General features: G+C 38.9%; 1 protein-coding gene across 3 annotated transcripts in view; it reads right to left on the reverse strand.

The window, feature by feature from the left end:
- Window positions 1-9,567: 9,567 nt before the first annotated feature.
- The window catches only part of Sytl5 (synaptotagmin like 5), a 181,826-nt gene continuing 168,699 nt past the window's right edge, over window positions 9,568-22,694 (reverse strand). For all 3 annotated transcript variants that reach the window (XM_048336560.1, XM_048336559.1, XM_048336561.1), the window contains 4 exons: window positions 20,069-20,177; window positions 18,627-18,771; window positions 11,472-11,680; window positions 9,568-10,027 (listed from right to left, as the gene is read on the reverse strand). In XM_048336560.1, the coding sequence (XP_048192517.1) occupies window positions 9,885-10,027; window positions 11,472-11,680; window positions 18,627-18,771; window positions 20,069-20,177 (606 nt within the window). In that variant the 3' untranslated portion in view covers window positions 9,568-9,884. The remainder of the gene's footprint in view (window positions 10,028-11,471; window positions 11,681-18,626; window positions 18,772-20,068; window positions 20,178-22,694) is intronic.

The following is a 22,694-nucleotide window of genomic DNA, read 5'->3' on the forward strand; positions in this document are numbered from 1 at the left end:
ATCATTATCACTTATGTTAACTTTCCAGTAGTGTAACAAATATTTGAGACAAACCAACTTATAAAGAGATTTGTTTAAGCTTATAGGTTCAGATGTTTTGGTGCATTATTAGTGGGTCCAATTGCTTTTTGGCTTCTCATTGTGGGACAGCACATCGTGGCAGGGAATGTGGCACAGCCCCTTTATCTTATGGCTTGAATAGGAAAGAAAGACAGGAAGGGACCAAGACTCCAATACCCCCTTTAAGAGCATGGACCCAATGTCCTGAATACCTCACAGTAGGACCTTCCCCTTCAAGTGTCTATAACCTTCCAACAGAACAAATTTAAGGCTAACCCTTTAACATAGGAACCTTTGAGAAACATTTAAGATCCAAGCTATAGAATCACCTATATGAGTAAGGTTATTTTTATGTTTGTTTGTTATATGCTGAAGACCACTTTTATGCATTATAGAGTGCTTAACACCTAATTTAACACCAGGGAAAAAGGTGAGCTAAAATTTACAGACTCTGTTTACATATATTAGTTTACATGATTTCTTCAATTCTTCCAAGGTAGCTCAATTTCTCCTAGTTTATACTCACAGAAATGGAATTGTAGACTGGAGAATTAATTTGATTGAGTTCACATGGTTGGTAAATAGTAAATGCTTGAAGTAAAGTCCTCTGAGATCATGGTTACACTTTTTCCAGTTCATCATGACAGCTTTACAATGAATAATATTTGGGTTATTCAAAAGAGACTATTTCAAGGCCAAATCCAAGTAACCTCCATGACATAGATGATCCAAATGATACAATGGAGATAATTAGTCCTTAAACACAGTGTTTGCAAAGCTGTAACCTACTTAAATTCGAATCACCCAAGAGTTCTGATAGCTATTTTTTGTTTTGTTTTGTTTTTGCCAGTCCTGGGGCTTGAACTCAGGGCCTGAGCACTGTCCCTGGCTTCTTTTTGCTCAAGGCTAGCACTCTACCACTTGAGCCACAGTGCCACGTCTGGCTTTTTCTATATATGTGGTGCTGAGGAATCAAACCCAGGGCTTCATGTATACAAGGCAAGCACTTTACCACTAGGCCATATTCCCAGCCCCAAGAATTTTGATAACTATTATGGGGATTTCTAGAATATTTATGTAATATGTTTGGAGTGCTAGAGTCAACTGTTAAATTTTGTATTCCAGATAATCCTTTGGATTCCTGATGTGGCACAATTTTCCTGGCTCTTTTTCAAAATTTGCCAGATTTAATTTTTTAATATACTTATTTAATGTCAAAGTGATGTACAGAGGGGTTACAGTTTCATAGTAAGGCAGTGGGTACATTCCTTGTACAATTTGTTACCTCCTCCCTCATTTCCCCCTTCCTCCTCCCCTTTTCCCTCTCCCCCCATGTGTTGTTCAGTTGCTTTACAACAAATGGTTTTGCAAGTATTGCTTTTGGAGTCATTTGTCTTTTTATCCTTTGTCTTTTGATTTTATATTCCCTTTCACTTCCCTAGTTCTAGTACCAGTATATACAGTATCCAGGGTATTCAGATGAGATACAATGTTAGTGTGGGGAGAACCACAGGAAGAGGATACAAGAGGATCCTCAACAAAAGAAGCTACGGTTTCACATGGCATGTTGAAAGTAATTACAACAGTGATATGACACTCGTTTCCATAACATGGAATTCATTTCACTTAGCATCATCTTATGAGTTCATAGGGCATAGCTATTGGGCTCTTGTGATCCTCTGCTGTGACTAGCCTAAACTTGTGCTAATTACTCCCTATGAGGGAGACCATAGAGTCCATGTTTCTTTAGGTCTCACTCACTTCACTTAGTGTAATTTTTTCCAAGTCCTTCCATTTCCTTACAAATGGGACAATGTCATTCTTTCTGAGAGAGGCATAAAATTCCATTGTGTATATGTACCACATTTTCCTGATCCATTCTTCTACTGAGGAGCATCTGGGTTGGTTCCATATTTTAGCAATGACAAATTGTGCTGTGATAAACACTGTTGTGATGGTGGCTTTAGTGTGTTTTGTTTGTGGTCTTTTGGGTAGATGCCCAAAAGTGGGGCTGCTGGGTCATAGGGGAGCTCTATGTTTAGCCTTCTGAGGACTCTCCATACCGCTTTCTAGAGTAGCTGAACCACTTTACATTCCCACCAACAATGAAGTAGTGTTCCCTTTTGGCCACATCCCCTCCAACATTTGTTATTGTTAGTTTTCTTGATAAAGGACATTCTTATTGGGGTGAGATGGAATCTCATGTTTTTTTTTTTTTTTTTTTTTGGCCAGTCCTGGGGCTTTACCTGGACTCAGGGCCTGAGCACTGTCCCTGGCTTCCTTTTGCTCAAGGCTAGCACTCTTGTCACTTGAGCCACAGTGCCACTTCTGGCTGTTTTCTGTATATGTGGTGCTGGGGAATCGAACCCAGGGCCTCATGTATACGAGGCAAGCTCTCTTGCCACTAGGCCATGTCCCCAGCCCCCTCACATTGTTTTGATTTGCATTTCTTTTATGGCCAGTGATGTAGAGCACCTGTTCATGTGTCTCTTGGCCATTTTCATTTCCTCTTCAGAGAAGTCTCTTTTTAGGTCTTTAGCCCACTTGTTGAAGGGGCTGTTGGTTCTTTGAGGTTTTCTTTTGGAGGAATTTAAGTTTTTTAGTTCTGCATATATTTTAGGTATGAAGCCTTTGTCTGTTGTGTGGCTGGTAAAGATCTTTTCTCAATCTGTAGGCTTTCTGTTTATCTTGCAAGCTATGTCCTTTGCCCTTTCAGGAAGTGGAGTTGTAGTTCCAAGTGATTGAGCACTAGCCTGGAGCAGAAAAGCTCAAGGGCAGCACCTAGTCTCTGAGTTGCCCTACAACTGACAATAAAATAAAAATAAAAAACAAAACCCTTATGTGGTACTAACACACAATGGAATTTACACAGCCATTAGAAAGAACAATATTACATCATTTGCAGGGAAGTGGATGGGCCCAGAACAAATTATGTTAAGTGAAGTAAACCAAGCTCAGAGAGACAAACAGTGCATCTTTTCTCTCATATGTGGAAGCTAGATCTAAAATATACTGGGACATAACTTATACAGATATCTAGGCATTCAAACCACAGTGAGACTCAAGGAGGCTACTTTTGGAGAGGAACAGAAAGGCACAATGCTCATTTATATTTGATCATACAAAACAATATTTATCGAAATTGACTCCAAGAAATAGAAACAAGAGGTTTTTTCTTTTTTTTTCTGTTTTTGTTCTGTTTACTCATTTATATGTCTTTGGGAGTGGGAGGCACAGAAATGGAGGGACAAAGGGTGAAAAATGCAGCGATGGTACTCACTGGACACTATCTTGAAAATAAGCTATACATCTTGCTGGGGAGAGGGGTTGAGGGAAAAAACTGGGAGAAAATGAAATCTTCTCATTACCTGACTTATGTAACTGTAACCCTTCTGCACATCATCTTTATAATAACAATACAATTTTGAAAATTAATATAATCTAATTTAATTTAGTATGAGAAAGTATAACCTCTTTTCACATCGTTTCTCCTTCTATTTCAAAGGCCATGATGATACTTTTATAGGAGGAAAGTTTTGCTAATTTCTAGAGAAAATGTTGTTTTGTGTGACGACTGTATATGGAGGATAAAAATAAAACTAACACTGATTACAGCCCAAAGTGCTGTATTGGTTCTTACTCTCATTAGCTTATGAGACTTGATAGCTCTATACACTACTTCTCAAAGTAGGATTCATGGGGCTAGGAATATGGCCTAGTGGCAAGAGTGCTTGCCTTATATACATGAAGCCCTGGGTTCAATTCCCCAGCACCACATATATAGAAAACAGCCAGAAGTGCACTGTGGCTCAAGTGGCAGAGTGCTAACCTTGAGCAAAGAGAAGCCAGGCACAGGGCTTAGTCCAAGCCCAAGATTGGAAAAAAAAAGTAGCATTCATCCTTGTTTCTTCCATAGCTTTCTCTTCTTCAACCAAATTCAAACCTTAAAATAATAAGTGACGATGAGACTAATATTTACTATGTATCAGGTGGGCTCAATTATCTTATTCATGTTTGTGAGTCATATATTTGTGAACATTTTTTAAGGAAAAGGAAGTATGTGATGTTCTATGAAAATATCTTTGTTTTCATGACCTAAAAAACTACAGCCTGATGAGTAAGTCCAGTGATAATAACATGTGAAATGAGAGCTGATTAACTGAATCGTCCTGCCCAGGCAGTACTATTTATATGCTGGATAATGTCAGGATTCTAAACCTATTTCTTTATAATTTGTTTAATTCATTGGAGGAAGAAATGAGTATTGGGATCTTCAAGTAAGAATTGGAATGTTCCAGGTAAGGTCATGGTCTCCTCTTCTGAGAATCAATATGCTGGGCCCAAGGTTATAGGTTTGTAGCTACTGTATTGCAGGAAGATTGCTTTCATTGTTAATTGAAAAGATTAAATATGTACATTTAGGAGGGTACTTTGTAGTGTTTTGATGTATGTACACATTGGGGAGTGGTAAGATCAGTCTATTTAGCATATGCATCACCTTAAATATTTGTCACTTATATGTAATGAGAACGTAGAAATGTGTTTTGAAGTATATTATTATTAGAGTGGTTACTGTAAAAAGGAATCAGTAAACACATTCAGAATTTTTCCTTCATCTCTAGGTTCCCAGTCTCCTTTTCTGTTAACTCAAAAGTTAGAAACATTGATCTTCAAAGACAACAATTGGCCTAATGTTCTATAGTATTAGGTTTGATTTTCTTTTGACTTATTTCACAAATATTTTTAGTGTGTATTCTAGGCTCAGAACTAGGGATATGTGTGAAAAACTATTGTCTGTGCTCTCATGAATCTTATATGATAGGAAGGACCACGACAGTCATTCAAGGACTCATTACATAAATAATTTATTGTAATTGTGATGTGTGCAATGGAGGGGAAACAGAGGCAGGCTTCTGTGACCTAGTTTAGCACCGGCTCAGGTGAGGTTTTCCTGAGGATGTACCATTTAAGACATGGATTATTATTTGAAATCAGGCTGATGAGCAGGGCTAAAAGGACTTTTAGCAAAGACTATGAGGTGGGATAAAGTCTAGCACAATTGAAAGCTAGAAAACTCACTGTGTGGCTGAAAGAGAAGGGAGGTATAGCCTGGAACACACTTGAGAGACAGTGGCTTTCTTATGAAGGACCATGAACAAGAACAGTTTTTTTATACTTAGAGCAATTGAGAGTCATGAAGTGGGGGTCAGAGATCACTCTGGACATGGACATACAGATGTACAGTGATAGGAAAGTACAGTTAGGTGCTAAAAGTAGATGCTGAGTTTAGGTGATGAGTGGAAATGTATCCAATATAAAGTTTCCTCAATGTTTCTGGAAGTTTGAATATTTATTTCGAGTAAGAATCAATAGGATTTCCTTATTAATTCTGACTCAGGGAAAAGGGGAGGAAGAAATCAAAGGTTACTATCAGGTGCCTGGTTACTGTATCTGGCTAGGTGATTGTACCATGTACTGAGACAGAGCACCCAGAAGCAGAAGACATGAGTGGGGAAGAGGGTGGAATGGAGAGTTGAGTTTTTTAAACTATCTTTAGGTGGTTACACAGAGGAGTTACCGGGGTTGGGAATATGGCCTAGTGGTGAAGTGCTCACCTCGTATACATGAAGCCCTGGGTTCGATTCCTGAGCACCACATATGTAGAAAAATCCGGAGGTGGGGCTGTGGCTCAAGTGGTAGAGTGCTAGCCTTGAGCAAAAAGAAGCCAGGGACAGTGCTCAGGCCCTGAGTTCGAGCCCCAGGACTGGAAAAAAAAACCAACAACAAAACAAACAAAGGAGTTACCATTCAACACATCAGTTTATGAATACTATACATCTTGATCAGTGTTACCCTTTCATAATTCTTTGAGAATGAAGTTTTGAATATGAGTTTTAGTTATGAACCCTCCTGATGTCGGTGTTATATAGGGAGTTGGATTGTGGTTGTCAAAGTTAAATTAAAATATAAAAGCAAATCTCTATGCAGAAGGGTTTTACTTGGGAATCAAAACAAAAGGTAGAATTACAATTGGGACACAAACTGGGGCAGTCTCTGGTATATCTAGGAAACAAAGGAGAAGATTAGAGTTTTATTGGTAAAAGAGAATATTGCACAAGTTAATTTGGAAACAAATTTATAGGTCTACTAATGACATCTGGGAATTGGCAAGCTATGATAGGTGAGTAGTGCCAATCACTAGGTAACATTTCTTAAAGTCGCAGTAGGTCATTTTTATTGGATTTGATCTTGAAAACTTGCAGTCTCTGGAGCAGGCATTTGTGAGGTGTGTGTGTGTGTGTGTGTGTGTGTGTGTGTGTGTGTGTGTGTGTGTTCTCAGTTCTATTTAATTGGGTGTGACAGAAATGACTCTGATTTAAGAAGAGGGTCTGGACTGGAAATGAAAATTTGAAGTCTTAAGTGTATAAAGTCATGAGAGAATGGTATATGATGATATCTGGGAGGCTGCATACAGTGAGTAGAAAAGAAACATTGAACACTGAAGAATTCGAATTCCATTTTTAATAGTTGTGCAGAAAATCAGCAAAGACAGAAGAGGAGGAGCAAGGAGTGACTAGAAACAGAAAAATCAGGGGTATGAGACCTTGCAGAAGGCTTCTTGGGTTGTTTTCAATCTCTTGCAATAAGTTCACCTTTGTGTACTCAGTTTTCACATATGCACCTATCTCTGTTGTAAGAGAAATACCCAGAAGTACAATGGCTCAGTAAAATATATTCTGAATATTTTAAATTTATAAAGCTTGCCTATACACAGATTGATTAGTTAACTATATTCCATGTGGCATTTTGATGTAAATGGTTAAATGTGAAATATTCCTAGAATGTAATCTCATGGGAAAAAAGTGAGGCTGTCAATACATTCTTACATGGAACAGGAGGGAAAGACTTTTTCATCTTAAACTATTTGAATTCTGTGCCATTCACAAGTATCACTTATATCTCATGCTTTTATTCCTATGTCTATTTATTTACTTAGCTTTTTCAGACAAGGTCTCACAACATATTCCAGGTTTGTCTGGAACTCCTTATGTAGCCCAGCTGACCTTAAGTCCATGATCCTACCCCTGTTGCTAAATGCTCCTAAATGCACCTAAATGCAGGTGCATCCCACCAGCCTGGGCTTACCTTTTAAACAATTATTCTGTACCCCCACTTAGTAAAAGAGAGTGATTTAAAGATCAATTTAGCCTTCATTCTCAAGAACAACTCCCAGAGAGTACAGTTTGCATGTCTACGTGTTTGCCTTGCAGAAATAACCAGTTTGCTATTGGATTTTATGAAGCTGTGATGCAGAGAATTGCTTTAAATGTGACAAAGTTCTAGATGTGGAAAGTTCATGCTCTTGAGCTCAGGTTGTAAAATTGTGAATTCATTATTTTGCAACTTTTTTTTATTAGTGATTAAATCCACTTTATTGTATCTACTTCAATGCCTTCAGACTTGACCATCACCACCTTCTCACTTTACCTAAAATGACACAGAATGAGTCACAGTAACTCTGAGGAAAATTTGCTTTGCCAATGTGAGAAGTAATGATGATCATATATTTTTCATTTTCTGTTTTTAAGAAGTGTATCATAAGGATATGAGAGTTTTTCCAAAGGACCATACTTACTAATTACACTAGATTACCATCATCAATTTTCTAAAATTAGATTTTACTAATATTGAAAATAGATAGAGTATTCCTTTACTCAGAATAATATTAACATATTTGTAAATCACTTGAATTCATAAATTCAAGAAATCTAAAAAATAGGGAATGACTATCTATAATAAGCCTGAATAAGATTGTAGTTCTCCTATTACTGAAATTCATCTTCTAAACTTTTAAGGATTTTCTAGGTACTCAAATGAGGAAATGAGCTGAAGGATAGAATATCACTTGGGAACACGCCTGGGTCATAAATGTTAATGTTCAAACAATCAGATTCTCATCCCTTTTCTTCAACGTATGCCTTACTATCCACCTTGATAAGCTTATAGGATCATGTCAAGAATGGCACTGAAAGTAAAAATAATTTAGGAGTTAGTCATAGTCTCTGTAGAGCTTTGGGTAAATCATCTAAGCTCTCTGGGCTGAGAACTTGCAAAATGAGGACCCAGGCCTGAGGTCCCTTCTAGCTTTATTGCCTTGGCATGAAAGTTTGAATTCCTTCTGGAATTCTAGGTGACAGAGATAAAGTACACGAAACTACTGGCCCCAGTTCATACCTTCCTGTTTCCTCACTGTTTCTTTTTGGCCAGTCCTGGGGCTTGGACTCAGGGCCTGAGCACTGTCTCTGGCTTCTTTTTGCTCAAGCCTAGCACTCTACCTCTTGAACCACAGTGCCCCTTCTGGCTTTTTCTGTTTATGTGGTGCTAAGGAAACGAACCCAGGGCTTCATGCATGCTAGGCAAGCACTCTACCACTAAGCCACATTCCCAGCCCCCTGTTTCCTCATTATTGTCATGACTTCAATGTGGGCGAAACATATCTCCTTGCCTATTGACTTTGGGCTTTCCATTTGGATATTTGACCAATGGGCCATGATGCATTTATGTATTTGATCAACTCTGTCATCATTATGATATAACTGTTGCCCTAAGAAAATGAGACACAAGCAGCTGACTTAGACTCTGTATAGCAGGAAACACAGCTGCCCTAGCAACCTTTGCAGACAAAGCAAAAAAAAAAAAGTCATTTTAAGACACTGAAATTTGTAGTTGCTTGTTATTCAGCATTACTATGGCAATAGCTAACCACTACAAAAGGAGATAACAAGAACTCATAGAAAGAGGTAATGAAAGGGAATGAGAAAATAGTGTTCCCAATTCTCTCTTATAAGAGGGTAGAAGAGGGCCCTTATTATATTTGACTCATCAATGAACAAAAATGTATTGATTGACCATTATTTCTCAATCTCTTCTATTTAATGGCTTAGAACATTTTTTCAAATAAATAATATATGTCATCAAGACCAGTTAAATCCTGGTTCACAGCTATTCTTCTGGGACAGTCATTTAGCTCTCTTCCCTCTATGATGATTTAGATGATACATCTATAATCATGTCACCTGGCTAGTACACACACTTGCCAGCATAGAAAAATCATCTCTTATCCAGCAATCATTCTTTTCATACCCTCTTGGGATCTCAGGGATAATCAGGGTGAACAAAGAGTAGCATCGAGCTATTTGGAAGTCCCCATTCCTATCATACGATTTGAGGAAAGCTAAAATAACTCATGATTGGAGAAAGATTGGGCATTCTTTTTTTTTTTTTTTTTTTTTGCCAGTCCTGGGCCTTGGACTCAGGGCCTGAGCACTGTCCCTGGCTTTTTTTTGCTCAAGGCTAGCACTCTGCCACTTGAGCCGCAGCACCACTTCTGGCCATTTTCTGTATATGTGGTGCTGGGGAATTGAACCCAGGGCTTCATGTATACAAGGCAAGCACGGCTCTTGCCACTAGGCCATATCCCTAGCCCGTGGGCATTCTTAATCTCATCCACAATTTCAAATAACCTTGTGCTATTTCTGTGAAGGTATAAAGCCTGTGAACCTTTGAACAATTAGCCTGTTGACAGGATAGGGTAGGATACTTTCTATTGCCCAATTAGAAAGACCCAATGGGCATATAGGAGCATATGGTTTTTAGGCACTCAACAAGATACTGAATGTTCATAACACTGACATCTCTCCCCTCATGTCCTAACACCCCAGGTACGAAATGGCAGGGCAGCAGAAGCTACTGTCCCATCCTGCTACCAAAAGGAAGGAGTAGCAACAATCTTCAGAGGCCTCATTCGTAGAGAATTGGTTCCCTCATAGCCTGCACTTCCCCATGGTGGAACGAAGCATGAGTACCCCCTCTGCAGGCATCCCAGGGTTGGCAGCCATCTTCTGCCAAAGGCATTGCTCTTCCCCTTGAGAATCCATCCAGTCCACGTTCTTCCCATAGCTCACACCTGAAGAACAGAAGGAAAAGCATTGTATTTCATAACTAAGATGTTTTCATCTCCTGGGAGGCATCTACTGATCACTAAGGGGGTAATGGTGGGAGTTTTTAACCAGAAAGCCTCTCACTGGCCTGTTCTCACTTCCCATATCTTGTAAATGATGTTAGAATAAGTTAATCATTTACAGTCTGCACAATTTTCTTTTGCTAGAAAATATGACACAAATCTGGACAGCCCTGCTGCATCATTTTCTTTGGTACTTCAACAGGGAACTGGTTCATGTAGACTGGCATTGAACTATTTGGCAGGCTGGCTACAGTTCTTTCTCACACAGTCACTTCTCTGACCTGGGAATTATTAGTTTTAGTGACACAGATATTCTTAGCTCTTGTTAATTTCTATAAATAAAGTCTCATAGGGTGGGCATCTGAATGATAAGAAGATTTAAGTGAATTATATGTGCTCTCCCAGTGTTAATTAATTCAACTATATTACACTTCTTTTGTCCATTTCACCCTGTTTAGTTGTGATTGTGGTAAAAGTGGTATATTTTATATTTCTTTTCTTTCTTTCTTTTCTTTTATTTCTTTTCTTTTTTTTTTTTTGCTAGTCTTGGGCCTTGAACTCAGGGCGTGAGCACTGTTCCTAGATTTTTTTTTCTTCTCAAGACTAGCACTCTGCCACTTGAGCCACAGCACCACTTCTGGCCGTTTTCTGTATATGTGGTGCTGGGAAATTGAACCCAGGGCTTCATGTATATGAGGCAAGCTCTTGCCACTAGGCCATATTCCCAGCCCCCAAAGTGGTATATTTCTATAACCTGACTAAACAATGAATTTTTTTTTTATTTCCTTCCCATTCAACCAGTGTGAATGAAAACTGTTTCCCTCTCAGAAGCCTGTGTGTCTTAGTGGTCCTTGTCTGAGCAAAACTTGAAGGACCAAGAAAGTGCTTGCAATTCACTTACATTAAAATGTGTTTTTCTGTGAAAGGACTGAATGTAAAGTATCTCCCAAACTTCTAGCTTAAAAATACAAAGTCATAGTTGGTAATATTAATGTGCATATTTATAAATGAACAGATTTTATATTTTTTACTGGTCCTGGGGCTTGTACTCAGGGCTTAGGTACTGTCATTGAGATTTTTGCACTCAAGGTTAGTGCTCTAACACTTGAGGCACAATACCACTTCTGGCTTTTTCTGAGTAGTTAATTAGAGATAAGAGTCTCATGGACTTTTCTCCCCAGACTGGCTTTGAACTGCCATCTTAGCCTCCAGAGTAACTAAGATTACAGGCATGAGCCACCAGCGCCTGAGTAATGAACGGAGAATAATTTTAGGAGTCATTTATGACTGACAACATAACTACATAAATATCTAGTACACATTACATGAAGGAAGCATGCCCTTGTCCCATGCCCAGTTACAGACCCCAGATCTTCAAGTTCCTTACCACTTCCAGAATTCAAACGAACTCCTCCAAGAAAGATGTTGCTAGAAAAGGCTTCCTTGTCCCAGATGGTAAGTTCTAGGCAAACATTGCTTATATCCTGAGGGTACAGGCCACTAAACATGAAAGTATGATTCCACTGAGGGTTAACACTCTTTCTTATGACCATAGTTTTATGCTTGGTGGCTTTGCTATCATCAGGAAGCAGGTAACTGCAGGAAAACACAAAATCAAACCATCATTGAGACAGTAGGCAAAAATGTCATCCTGGAATAGTCATGTGAATTTCCCATAATTTCTGATGTGTTTGCATACATGAATGTTTACAAATGTGATATGTGTATTTGATTCTTGTAGGATCTTTTACCTATCATCCTTATTATTCATCAGGTTTCATGATGACATGTTCATATATGCATACAGTGTACATTGAACATATTCACTCAACTCCCAGGTACTTTTTAAAAACTTTTTTTGGTGCTGTTCCTGTGGCTTGAACTCAGGGCCTGGGCAGTGTCCCTGAACTTTTGTACTCAAGGATAGCATGCAACCACTTTTAGCCATAGCAATATTTCCAGCTTTGATGGTTAATTGGAGATAAGAGTCTCACAAGTTTTCCTGCTCAGGATAGATTTGAACTAAAATCCTCAGATCTCAACCTCCTGAGTAGCTAGGATTACAGGTATGAACCACCGATGCTGGCATATTTCTCAAGTTGTTATATGCTTAATATTGGAATTATTTTGTGGAATGGTTTCTTTTAGGTGGAGCAACAATAACATGCACTCTCTCTCCTTTCTAATCTTCTAATCCATCTTCCCAAGTCTTGTAAAGAAAATGCCTTCTGTGGTAGTAGGCATTATTGGATGTCCTGGTTTGTATATTCATGGGCCATTTCTGAAATGACTGGCAAAGTGAACAGTTTCCAGAAGGCTTTCAGCTGTGTCTTGACCTCTTCAATAAAAGAGTAATTCTGGTTCTAAGTAAATTGATGTGGGGAGAACCCTGGAATTGCTGGGGATTTAATGGATTGAAGGGCAACTTTTTAAGCAATGAGTTTTGGAAATTGGTGGATGAATCCTTCAGCTTCTCTATCCCTTGAAGGGACAAACTGAAGAAACACTGCACAGTATCTCATTGCTTCCATAGTGGAATTGGGGCCAGCTTCCTATCACGTTAACTTATTCATGTACATATCTGTTTTTGCAGATGCTGTGTCTTGAACTCAGACCCTAGGTGCTGTCCCTGAGCTTCTTTGCACAAGGCTAGTACTCTATCACATGAACCACTTCCATCTTTTTTGGTGATTAATTGGAGATAAGAGTCTCATGGACTTTCCTACCCAGGCTGACTTCCAATCTCAATCCTCAGATCTCAGCCTCCTAAGTAGCTAGGATTACAGGCATGAGTCACCACTGGCACCTGGGAAAGATATATCTTTTAAATCAGCTTCTCTCCCTCTTCTCAAATGAAACATTGGAACCGCAGATCTATACTGTTGTCAAAACACTGTATTGGGCTCAAAGTATATTGTGAATGCTAGCTTTTCTGCTACTAGGGAACATGTTTTAGAGAAGTAGACAAATTTGCTTATAGAATCATTATATTAGACAACAACACCAAATACCACAAGCAAATGATCTTACTATAAAGAAGCTAATTGAGATTTCATTTCAGGTTTCAAGTAGAGAATGCATGTCATCTCCTAATATTCTTTCTGTCTGTTTCTTTTTTTTAAAAAAAAATCCTCATTTTAAAATTAGGCACAACATAAAAGAAATGAAAATCCAAACAACATTGAGATTCCACCTCACCCCAGTTAGAATGGCCATTATCAAGATAACAAATAATAGTAGATGTTGGCAGGGATGTGGCCAAAAGGGAATGCTACTACACTGTGGGAATGTAAACTTGTTTAACCACTGTGGTAAGCAGTATGAAGATCCCTCAAAAGACTAAACATCTCCCCTATGATCCATCAATTCCACTCCTGGGCATTTACCCAAACAATCATAAGCAAGGCCACACTAAAGCTACCAGCACAACTATACCATAGCTAGGATATGGAACCAAACCAGATGCCCTTCAGTAGATAAATGGATCAAAAATGTGGTACATATACACAATGGAATTCTCTGGTTCCATGAGAAAGAATGACATTTCCCCATTCATAATAAAATGGAAAGACTTAGGGGGGAAATCATATTAAGTGAAGTGAGTCAGATGCAAAGAAATGTAGATCCATGGTTTCCCTCATTTGTAATAATGAGTATATGTCTAAGATAGTCCTAGCAGATGATTACAATAGCTCAAAAGCTATGTACATATGACCTTATAAAATGATGCTAATCGAAATGGAATCCAAGATATGGAAGCAGGAGGGTTTTTTGTTGTTGTTGACAATGTTGTTTTTAATGTGCTATATGAAGTTATTTCTTTTTTCCTTTCTTCTTTTTTTCCTTCTGTTTATCCCCTGTAGTCACTGTTTTTGATTCTGCTACCCTGTGTCTTGTATATAAGTTTATCTGATTTGGGGAAGGGAAGGGGACTCACAAAATGGTGAGACAAAGGACAAAGGGTGAACCAGCGTAACAGTGATACAAGACACTAGGTTGGAAATGAACTTTACAACTTGGGCCTGGGTGGGAGTCAGGGGGGAGAGAAAGCAGGAGAAAAATGATGGAGGGGGTAACAATGTTTGACAAGAAATGTACTTACTACCTTACCTATGTAATTGTAACCCCTCTGTATATCACCTTTACAACAAAATAAAATTAAAATGTAAAAAAGGAAGTAGTTCTATGAAACTTATGGAAACTATCCTACCAGTTGGAATAAGGATGGAATAGTTTAAATCGAAGAGCTATCCTGACCCATGACGTAAATACCACAAGAGAGCAAAACAAAACAAAAACTATGCCTCTGATAATCGTGATACTTTTATACCTTCCCTGGATACATTTCCTTCAGTCCTTATTTACATGTAAGAGGGGAAAATAAAGAAGACAATTTTCTTTTAAAGTCATTTTTATTTCAGCTAACAGAATTAATGTGATTAGGTAACTAGGTAGTTTATATATTTCATATTAAACTTTACATAACAGTTCATTGTTTCTTGTTCTCTTATTTCTTGAAAAAAAATCTCAAGTAACTTCAAAATCAGCTTAATATTTATATGTAACAAAGGAGCGAATTTACCAGAAAGTTGCGATTTAAAAACTATGGATACTCCCCTAAACTCAGGAACAAGACAAGGATGCCACTCTCCCCACTTCTTTTCAACATAGTGCTGGAATCCCTAGCCATCGCAATAAGGCAAGAGGAGGACATCAAAGGGATCCACATCGGCAAGGAAGAAATCAAGTTATCCCTATTCGCAGACGACATGATCTTATATCTGAAGGACCCAAAAAACTCAGTCCCCAAACTCCTACACCTAATAAACCAATTTGGCAAAGTAGCAGGATACAAAATCAATCCACAAAAGTCAGTAGCTTTTCTGTACACCAGCAATATACAAACAGAAAAGGAAATTATGGAAACAATTCCATTTACAGTAGCCAAAAAAAGAATAAAGTACCTAGGGATCAACTTAACCAAGGACGTGACGGACCTATTTAATGAAAACTACAAAAATCTAATAAGGGAAATCAAAGAAGACACAAGGAGATGGAAAGACCTCCCATGCTCATGGGTAGGCAGAATCAATATAGTGAAAATGGCCATATTGCCCAAATTGTTATACAAATTCAATGCAATACCTATCAAAATCCCAGCCACATTCTTCACTGAAATAGAGAAAACAATCCATAAATTCATATGGAACAGCAAAAAACCTAGAATAGCCAAAGCAATTCTAGGCAAAAAAAGCAGTGCAGGAGGTATCACAATATCAGACTTGAAGTTCTACTACAAGGCCATCATAACAAAAACAGCATGGTATTGGTATAAAAACAGATCGGAAGACCAATGGATTAGAATTGAAGACCCAGAAATAAAACCGCACTCTTACAGCCAACTGATATTCGACAAAGGAGCTAAAGACATACAATGGAATAAACATAGCCTCTTCAACTACTGGTGCTGGGAGAACTGGGCAGCCATATGCAGAAAACTCAAAGTAGACCCAAGCCTATCACCATGCACCAAGATCAGCTCAAAATGGATCAAGGACCTCAATATCAGACCTGAATCCTTGAAACTACTGAAGGACAGAGTAGGAAAGACGCTAGAACTTATAGGCACAGGAAGGAACTTCCTGAATAGAGTCCCAGGGGCACAACAAATAGGGGAAAGACTCGACAAACGGGACTACTACAAATTAAAAAGTTTCTGCACAGCTAAGGACATAGCCACCAAAATAGAAAGACAGCCAACCATATGGGAAAGGATATTTAGCAGCACAGCAACAGACAAAGGCCTGATATCTGTCATCGACAGAGAACTCAAAAAACTAAGCCCCTCCAAGCCCAATAAACCTATTAGGAAATGGGCAAAAGAGCTAAAGAGAGACTTCACAAGAGAAGATATAAAAATGGCAAAGAAACACATGAGGAAATGCTCAACATCCCTGGTAGTAAAGGAAATGCAAATAAAAACGACCCTGAGATACCACCTCACCCCAGTTAGAATGGCCTATACTCTGAACTCAGGCAACAACAAATGCTGGAGTGGGTGCGGGGAAAGAGGAACCCTTCTCCATTGTTGGTGGGAGTGCAAATTAGTACAACCATTTTGGAGAACAGTATGGAGGTTTCTCAAAAAGCTCAATATAGACCTAACCTATGACCCAGCCATACCACTCCTAGGCATGTATCCTAAACAGCCAACCCCAAGATATCAAAAAGACATTTGTACTTCCATGTTTATCGCGGCACAATTCACAATAGCCAAAATATGGAAACAACCCAGATGCCCCTCCACAGACAAATGGATCCAAAAAATATGGTACCTATACACAATGGAATACTACATAGCGATTAGGAATGGTGAAATATTGTTATTCGCAGGGAAATGGTCAGAACTCGAACAAATAATGTTGAGCGAGACAAGCCTAGAACACAGAAAACAAAGGGGCATGATCTCCCTGATATATGACTGTTAACAAAGGGAGACGGAGAGACAGTAGAGACCAAGTCTGTGAAACCAAAACCTGCTTGTCAAATAGTATTCCCCACAGGATTGGGGCAGTGACCCAACAGTATGTAACTAAAACCAAACAATTAGTCAACATATAAAGGTCAAAAATTGACCTCTCAGGGGAATACAATAGCTCAAAAGGTATGTATGTACGTTCATATAAGACTACTGTCGACATATGGTCTAATATCGACATTACATTTAAAGCCCTAGGCGATCTTTCTTGGGCGTGGCTACTGTATATGTTCTTGATACACTGTATATTGTATATATGTCTACCTGACCTAGAGAAGAGATAGAAAAACAGGGCGTAAGATATCACAAGAAATGTACACACTGCCCTACTATGTAACTGTACCCTTTTTGCACAACACCTTGTCAAAAAAATTGTGTTCAATAAATAAATAAATAAATAAACTATGGATACTGTTCTTTACTATTTCTGCATCATTAATTCTCAATAAGAGGAAATGAAAACTGTCCTAGAAGTTAGTAAGTCACCCTTGGCAAAGTGAAGAAAGTCCCAGAAATAAGTAAGTCACCATAGTGAAGCTGAAAGCTAAGGGTTATCCATCCTCTTATCCCCACAAACTGCAGCAGAGGCCTGAACTCGATGGTGGAGATGCTAAAGCAAACTGTATCAGCAAGATCAAATGAAAGTATTTCTTCCATCCTTAAATTTAACTATCACAAGAGAGAATGAAGAACAGGTGGACTGGGATTCAAGCACATACATTCACCAACAAGGAAACCCCTCTTTTTTTTGTCCAAGACTTGAACTCTTGTACCTGACACTTTCACTCATTGACACGCATTCCACCAACTGATCCATGCCTCCAACCCCTCTGCTTCTCCTCAGTATTAGATCTTCCAGATTTAGAACACAACTCATTTTTCTTTCATCCTTTGCTCTTCCTCTCTCTTTCTTTCTTTCTTTCTCTGTCTCTCTCTGTCTCTGTCTCTCTCTCCCTTTCTTCCTCCCTCCTTCTCTCCCTCCCTCCCTCTCCCCCTCACCTCCTTCTCTCCCTCCCTCCCTCCTTCTCTTCCTCTCTCCCTCCCTCTCTCTCTTCCTCCCTCCCCCTCTCCCTTCCTTTCTTTTTGCTGGTCCTGGGCCTTGGACTCTGGGTCTGGGCACTGTCCCTAAGCTCCTTTTGCTCAAGGCCTAGCATTTTACCACTTGAACTACCACACTGTCTTCCCCTGCCTCAGTTTTCTAAGAAGGTCTAAGGAGAAGCAAAAACTGTCATCTGACTTAAAGTATTCTCGTGACCTTCACATCTTCCATGAAGTCAGCTATAATGGCACATTTACTTTGGAAAAGTGCAACACTTTGATGGTTCATACATGTGCATTTGTGTGTTTGAATGAATGTATATTATCCTCCTAGTCCCAGTTTCTCTAAGTTCAAGACAATAATATCCAGTACTCAGAAATCAAGAGAGATTTGCTGGTGAGTTTAGAGTGAGCAACAATATCCATCTAAAGAACATTATTCCCTCAAGAAACTACTCTCTGCGCCACAAAATGGAAACAAATGTCCAATGGGCAATCTAAGGCTCTCTCCAAAGCACTTCCTGGTAGATACTGCCAGGAATAATGCTCTGATTACCACATTTTTACAATTTCCCCCAAGAGAGCAAAACAGCAAGTATAGGTATTTCAGCATTTGTTGAATATTACCAGCACCAAATAATAACCAAGTATAATAGAAGTACATTAAACATATAATTTCCAACTTTCTCTTTTGAGAAATGAATTTCATGACAAAATTTCTTGGTCTCAAGGGCGAGAATGATAAGAATTCCTCAAATCTGCTGGAAACAGTGTAAGCTAAGAATAAGCAATTCCCTCTGCACACATACTGCTTTAGAGATAAATTGTTTCAGATGTAAACATAGCTTTCCCCCAGTACATATTCTATTAGCAGAACATGGAGATGCACAGCAATCACTGTCTCATAATCACAGATTCTTTCATCTACCATTAAATATCATCTGAAATGAGATGAAACAAAATTACCCCTTCACAAAGCTGTCCGAAGTGCCTCCTGATTTCACTGCTGTCAAGTTCTTTGCTTCTTTGATGAACACTTCAAGTATGCCTCCAGCGATTACAGGTGCCTCTTTCTTCTTCCCCTTTTTAAAGGGTTTCTTTCCTGTATCAACTGATGGGGTGGGTGAGAAAAAGAGAGATGGAGAGAGAGATTCTCTTTCAAAATTTAAAAAGGCCATCTGCAAAGATTTACTTCATTTGCTGAATGAATCAGGTCTTTACCTTATTGAATATGTAGTATTAGATTAAATGTTTTTGTCCCACTGGATTTCTTCTGAATAGATTTTCTTATTTAAAACTTTAACCACTCCTCTATAGAGCACAGCTTTTTAACAAGGCGCTATAAAGGAAAGGAATGGAGAGGATCCTGAGAGCTGCCTGGGCCACCATCACTGTTTTTAGTGAGCTATGACAGAAGCCAGATGTGAGCAGTATCACTCAAAAAGAAAAAAAAATCATCATTCTCTTTTTTGATATTTCAAACTGACTCCCAACAAGAAAATTGCCTACCTCCCATCTTATGAATTGTCACTTTCAGGCAAGGTCAGCCCTAGAGGCTACAGCCCATAGACAATTACATTTTTGAAGCCAGGTGCTAGTGGCTTACACCTGTAATCCTAGTTACTCATGAGGCTGAGATCATTGTTTGAAGCCAGTCTAGGCCGAAAAGTCCCTGTGAGACTCTTATCTCCAATTAACCACTCAAAAAGTGGAAGTGGAGCTGAGGCTCAAAGTGGTAGAGCCACTAGCCTTGAGAAAAAGAGCTCAGGGAAAGTGCCCAGGACTTAAGTTCAGGCCCTATGCCTGACAAAAAAAATTACATTTGGGTGTGAGAAGAAACTCCTTCTTACCTTTCACTGTTATTTATTTAGTATTGTTTGAAGCATGTTACATGTATGAGCCTGTTTAATCCTACCAATATCCTTTTTGAAGTGAGAAAACTAAGTTGTAAAACATAATTGCTTGTCAGGGATATCATGTTACTGAAGAGGGTAATTGTGAATGGGAGGAGACTGATGGAAGAGGAAGGTCAGGAGAGTTTGCTTTCACCTGAATTTTTCTTTTTCGTTCTGTGGTCTGATATATATCTTCCTCAAGACTCACTGAGTAACTATGAATGACAGAAATCCATACAAGCAGCCTCTCAACTCTAAGGTGTATTCTATATATCTGAGATGGACAGGAAATGACTCTTACTATCTATGCTGGTCACTCGGTCTGAGCTTTGTCTTCCTTGTAAGATGACCACACCCTTTCCATAGGTAGTATGTATATCACAACTGTCTTCAAAAGTCAATGGCAATCTTTTTCATTTCATTCATGTGTGAAATTAGCATAGTCAAACCAATCCCTGATTCCCACTCTCAGGTGTAAAAATAGTATGATCACATTAAGTGATTTTTCTCTACCTTGAAGTTGTCCTAGTGGCAGCATCAGGTTCTCCTCTGGAGGAATGTACCGTAAAACAACTGTCAGCTCTCCTTTGTATTGAAGGCCAACATCAGGAGCAAACTCTCCCTGACCAAGGATAGATACATGAAAAAAAGAATAAGAATATTTGTCTTAGTATTTTGCTACCTGTGCTTCAATGTTAAATATTTATTTGATGGCTTAAATTTGATCACTCCTACTTAACCATGTTAGTTCGTATTGACAGAAGACATGACTTAAGCATGAGAAAAGAAAGGCTATAAAACCCTGTCAAGACAGTTACATATGACTGTTTGGTGTGTGCCACTCCTGGGGCTTGAACATTGTCCATGAGCTTTTGTACTCAAGACTAGCACTGTAATATTTGAGTCATACCTCCACTTCTGGCTTTTTTTGGTAGTTAATTGGAAATAAGAGTCTCATGAACTTTCCTGTCTGGGTTGACTTCAAATTGCAATCCTCAGGTATCAGCCTCCTGAGTAGCTAGGATTACAGGCACAAGCCATGGCACTTGGCTGGTGTAGGACTTTTAAAATGAAAGGAATTTTAAAGGAACTACATAAGATGTATTTTGCTCATCAATGGATATTGAGTTTTTGTGATATTAAATACTGACCTATCATTGAACATTACACATGTAGTATGGAGTATGGGACAGGAATAAAGGGGCCACTGAAAATAGTCTCAGAAGTTACTTCTCCTTCTCTATACTGTAATTTCTTAAGTAATCAAGAAGGGAAAAGTACTAGGCTGATAGTCACTGGTTATTGAAAACAACATTGGTAATTTACATAATCAAAATTAAATGTGGACAAATAGTTCACTTAAACATTACAGTTGGAATAAGAAATAGTGAAGCCACTGAGGAAAAGTGTAGTCTGTATGATTAAATATGCAACTACCATACAAACCAGAAATCACACCCCTGGGCATTCATGAAATTATTTTCACCACAAAAAGGTATGTGACGTGATATATATGCTAATTATCTCAATTTAGCTATTTTATAATGTATACGTCTTTTAAAACAACATCTGCTACATGAAAAGATATATAAACTGTATCTGTCAATTAAAAATTAGTTAGTATTAAGCAATTAAAATGTTAAGAAATGAGCTAGGGATCAGTAGCATAAATCTATAATCCCACCTGCTTAGGATACTGAGATCTGAGATTCGAGATTCATAGCCAGCCCTTGACAAAGAAATCCTTGAGACTCTTATCTCCAATTAAAGAGCAAAAGCTGGAAGTGGAGACATGGCTCAATTTGTAGATCACCACTTGCTATTGAAAAAGCTAGAGAGCTCGAAGCCTGGAATTCAAGCCCCAGTATTGGTACAAAAATGTACCAGAGTGTGTTTGCATGTAGATGATATCTCTGACTTTATTAATTGACCCATGATTGATTGGTCCTGTTTGATTCTCCACCTTCTCCTCCTCCTCTACACACACACACACACACACACACACACACACACACACACACACACACACAAATTCAATGCTATATAAGGTGACAGTTGATCTAACACAACTACAAAGAAACCACCATGAAAAGGCAGAGATTAGTCTCAACTGGAATAAGGAGATGGCCTTTGCCTGGTCCTTAAAGAATGGGAGAAAGGATGACAGATGAAGTTGGTATGATAGGAAGATTAGTTTGGGCTGAGAAAGCAACAGAAACAAAAAGAGACTGCCTAGAATGTGTTTAGGGACTGGTAGACAGCCAGATATGATTAGGAATATGTGGCTCTGGAGGCAGTAGCCAGTAACATGGAAATAAAATATCTCTTCTGGGTTTCCCAGAAGATCCTTAAACATGAATTTATGTTAAAAACATTTTACAATAGACTATGGAGAAGTGAAATGAAATAGATCTGATATTGTTGCATGGGAACAACTTTTGCTTAGCCCTATTGGAGAGCTCTGATCATGTACCACAACTGTCCTAAGTAGAAGCAAAGAGGTGGAAGTGGTATGCTTCCTCACCTATCAGTCAGTCATTGATCAAGGGTCTGCATTCCACCCCTTTCCCCCTAAGACTTATATATTCCTAGATCTATATTTCTAGATTTTCATGGACCACAGAAGTGTAAAGCCCACTTTACAAGGGCTCCCCTTTCCTACATAGATTGGGAGTTACTGGCTGGTGGACGCAGAGCCACATTTTTCTGAGCAGAGCACAACATCCTCGTGTGCAATAGAAGGCTGGGTCCCATCAAGAGAGCACTGAGTGCCAGAGTGGGAACTAATTTTGATCAAAACATCTTCCACAGCAGTGGGAAACAAGATTATCCGATGGGGCTGGAGGTGCAGCTCAAGTAGTAGAGTGCCTTCTCAGCAGGTGGGAGGCCTTGAGTTCAATCCCCAGTACTGCAAAAAGAAGCTATCAAAGCAGAGGGGTGAAATAATATCTTCTGTTGTATGCAAAGAGAGATCTACCTGTCATCGGTGTGAAAGCTAGCCACTTCCCAATGCATTTACAAGTGTAAGATGGGGTAATAAATCACAGACAACAATGCCCAAACTGCCAAGTAAAGAGAGGCATTGAGCTAGGTAATAATTCCACAGGAACTTACATTTACTCTGTACTTGAAGGCAGAA

The sequence above is a fragment of the Perognathus longimembris genome, chromosome 28 (genome assembly GCF_023159225.1).
Source record: "Perognathus longimembris pacificus isolate PPM17 chromosome 28, ASM2315922v1, whole genome shotgun sequence".
Taxonomy (NCBI): domain Eukaryota; kingdom Metazoa; phylum Chordata; class Mammalia; order Rodentia; family Heteromyidae; genus Perognathus; species Perognathus longimembris.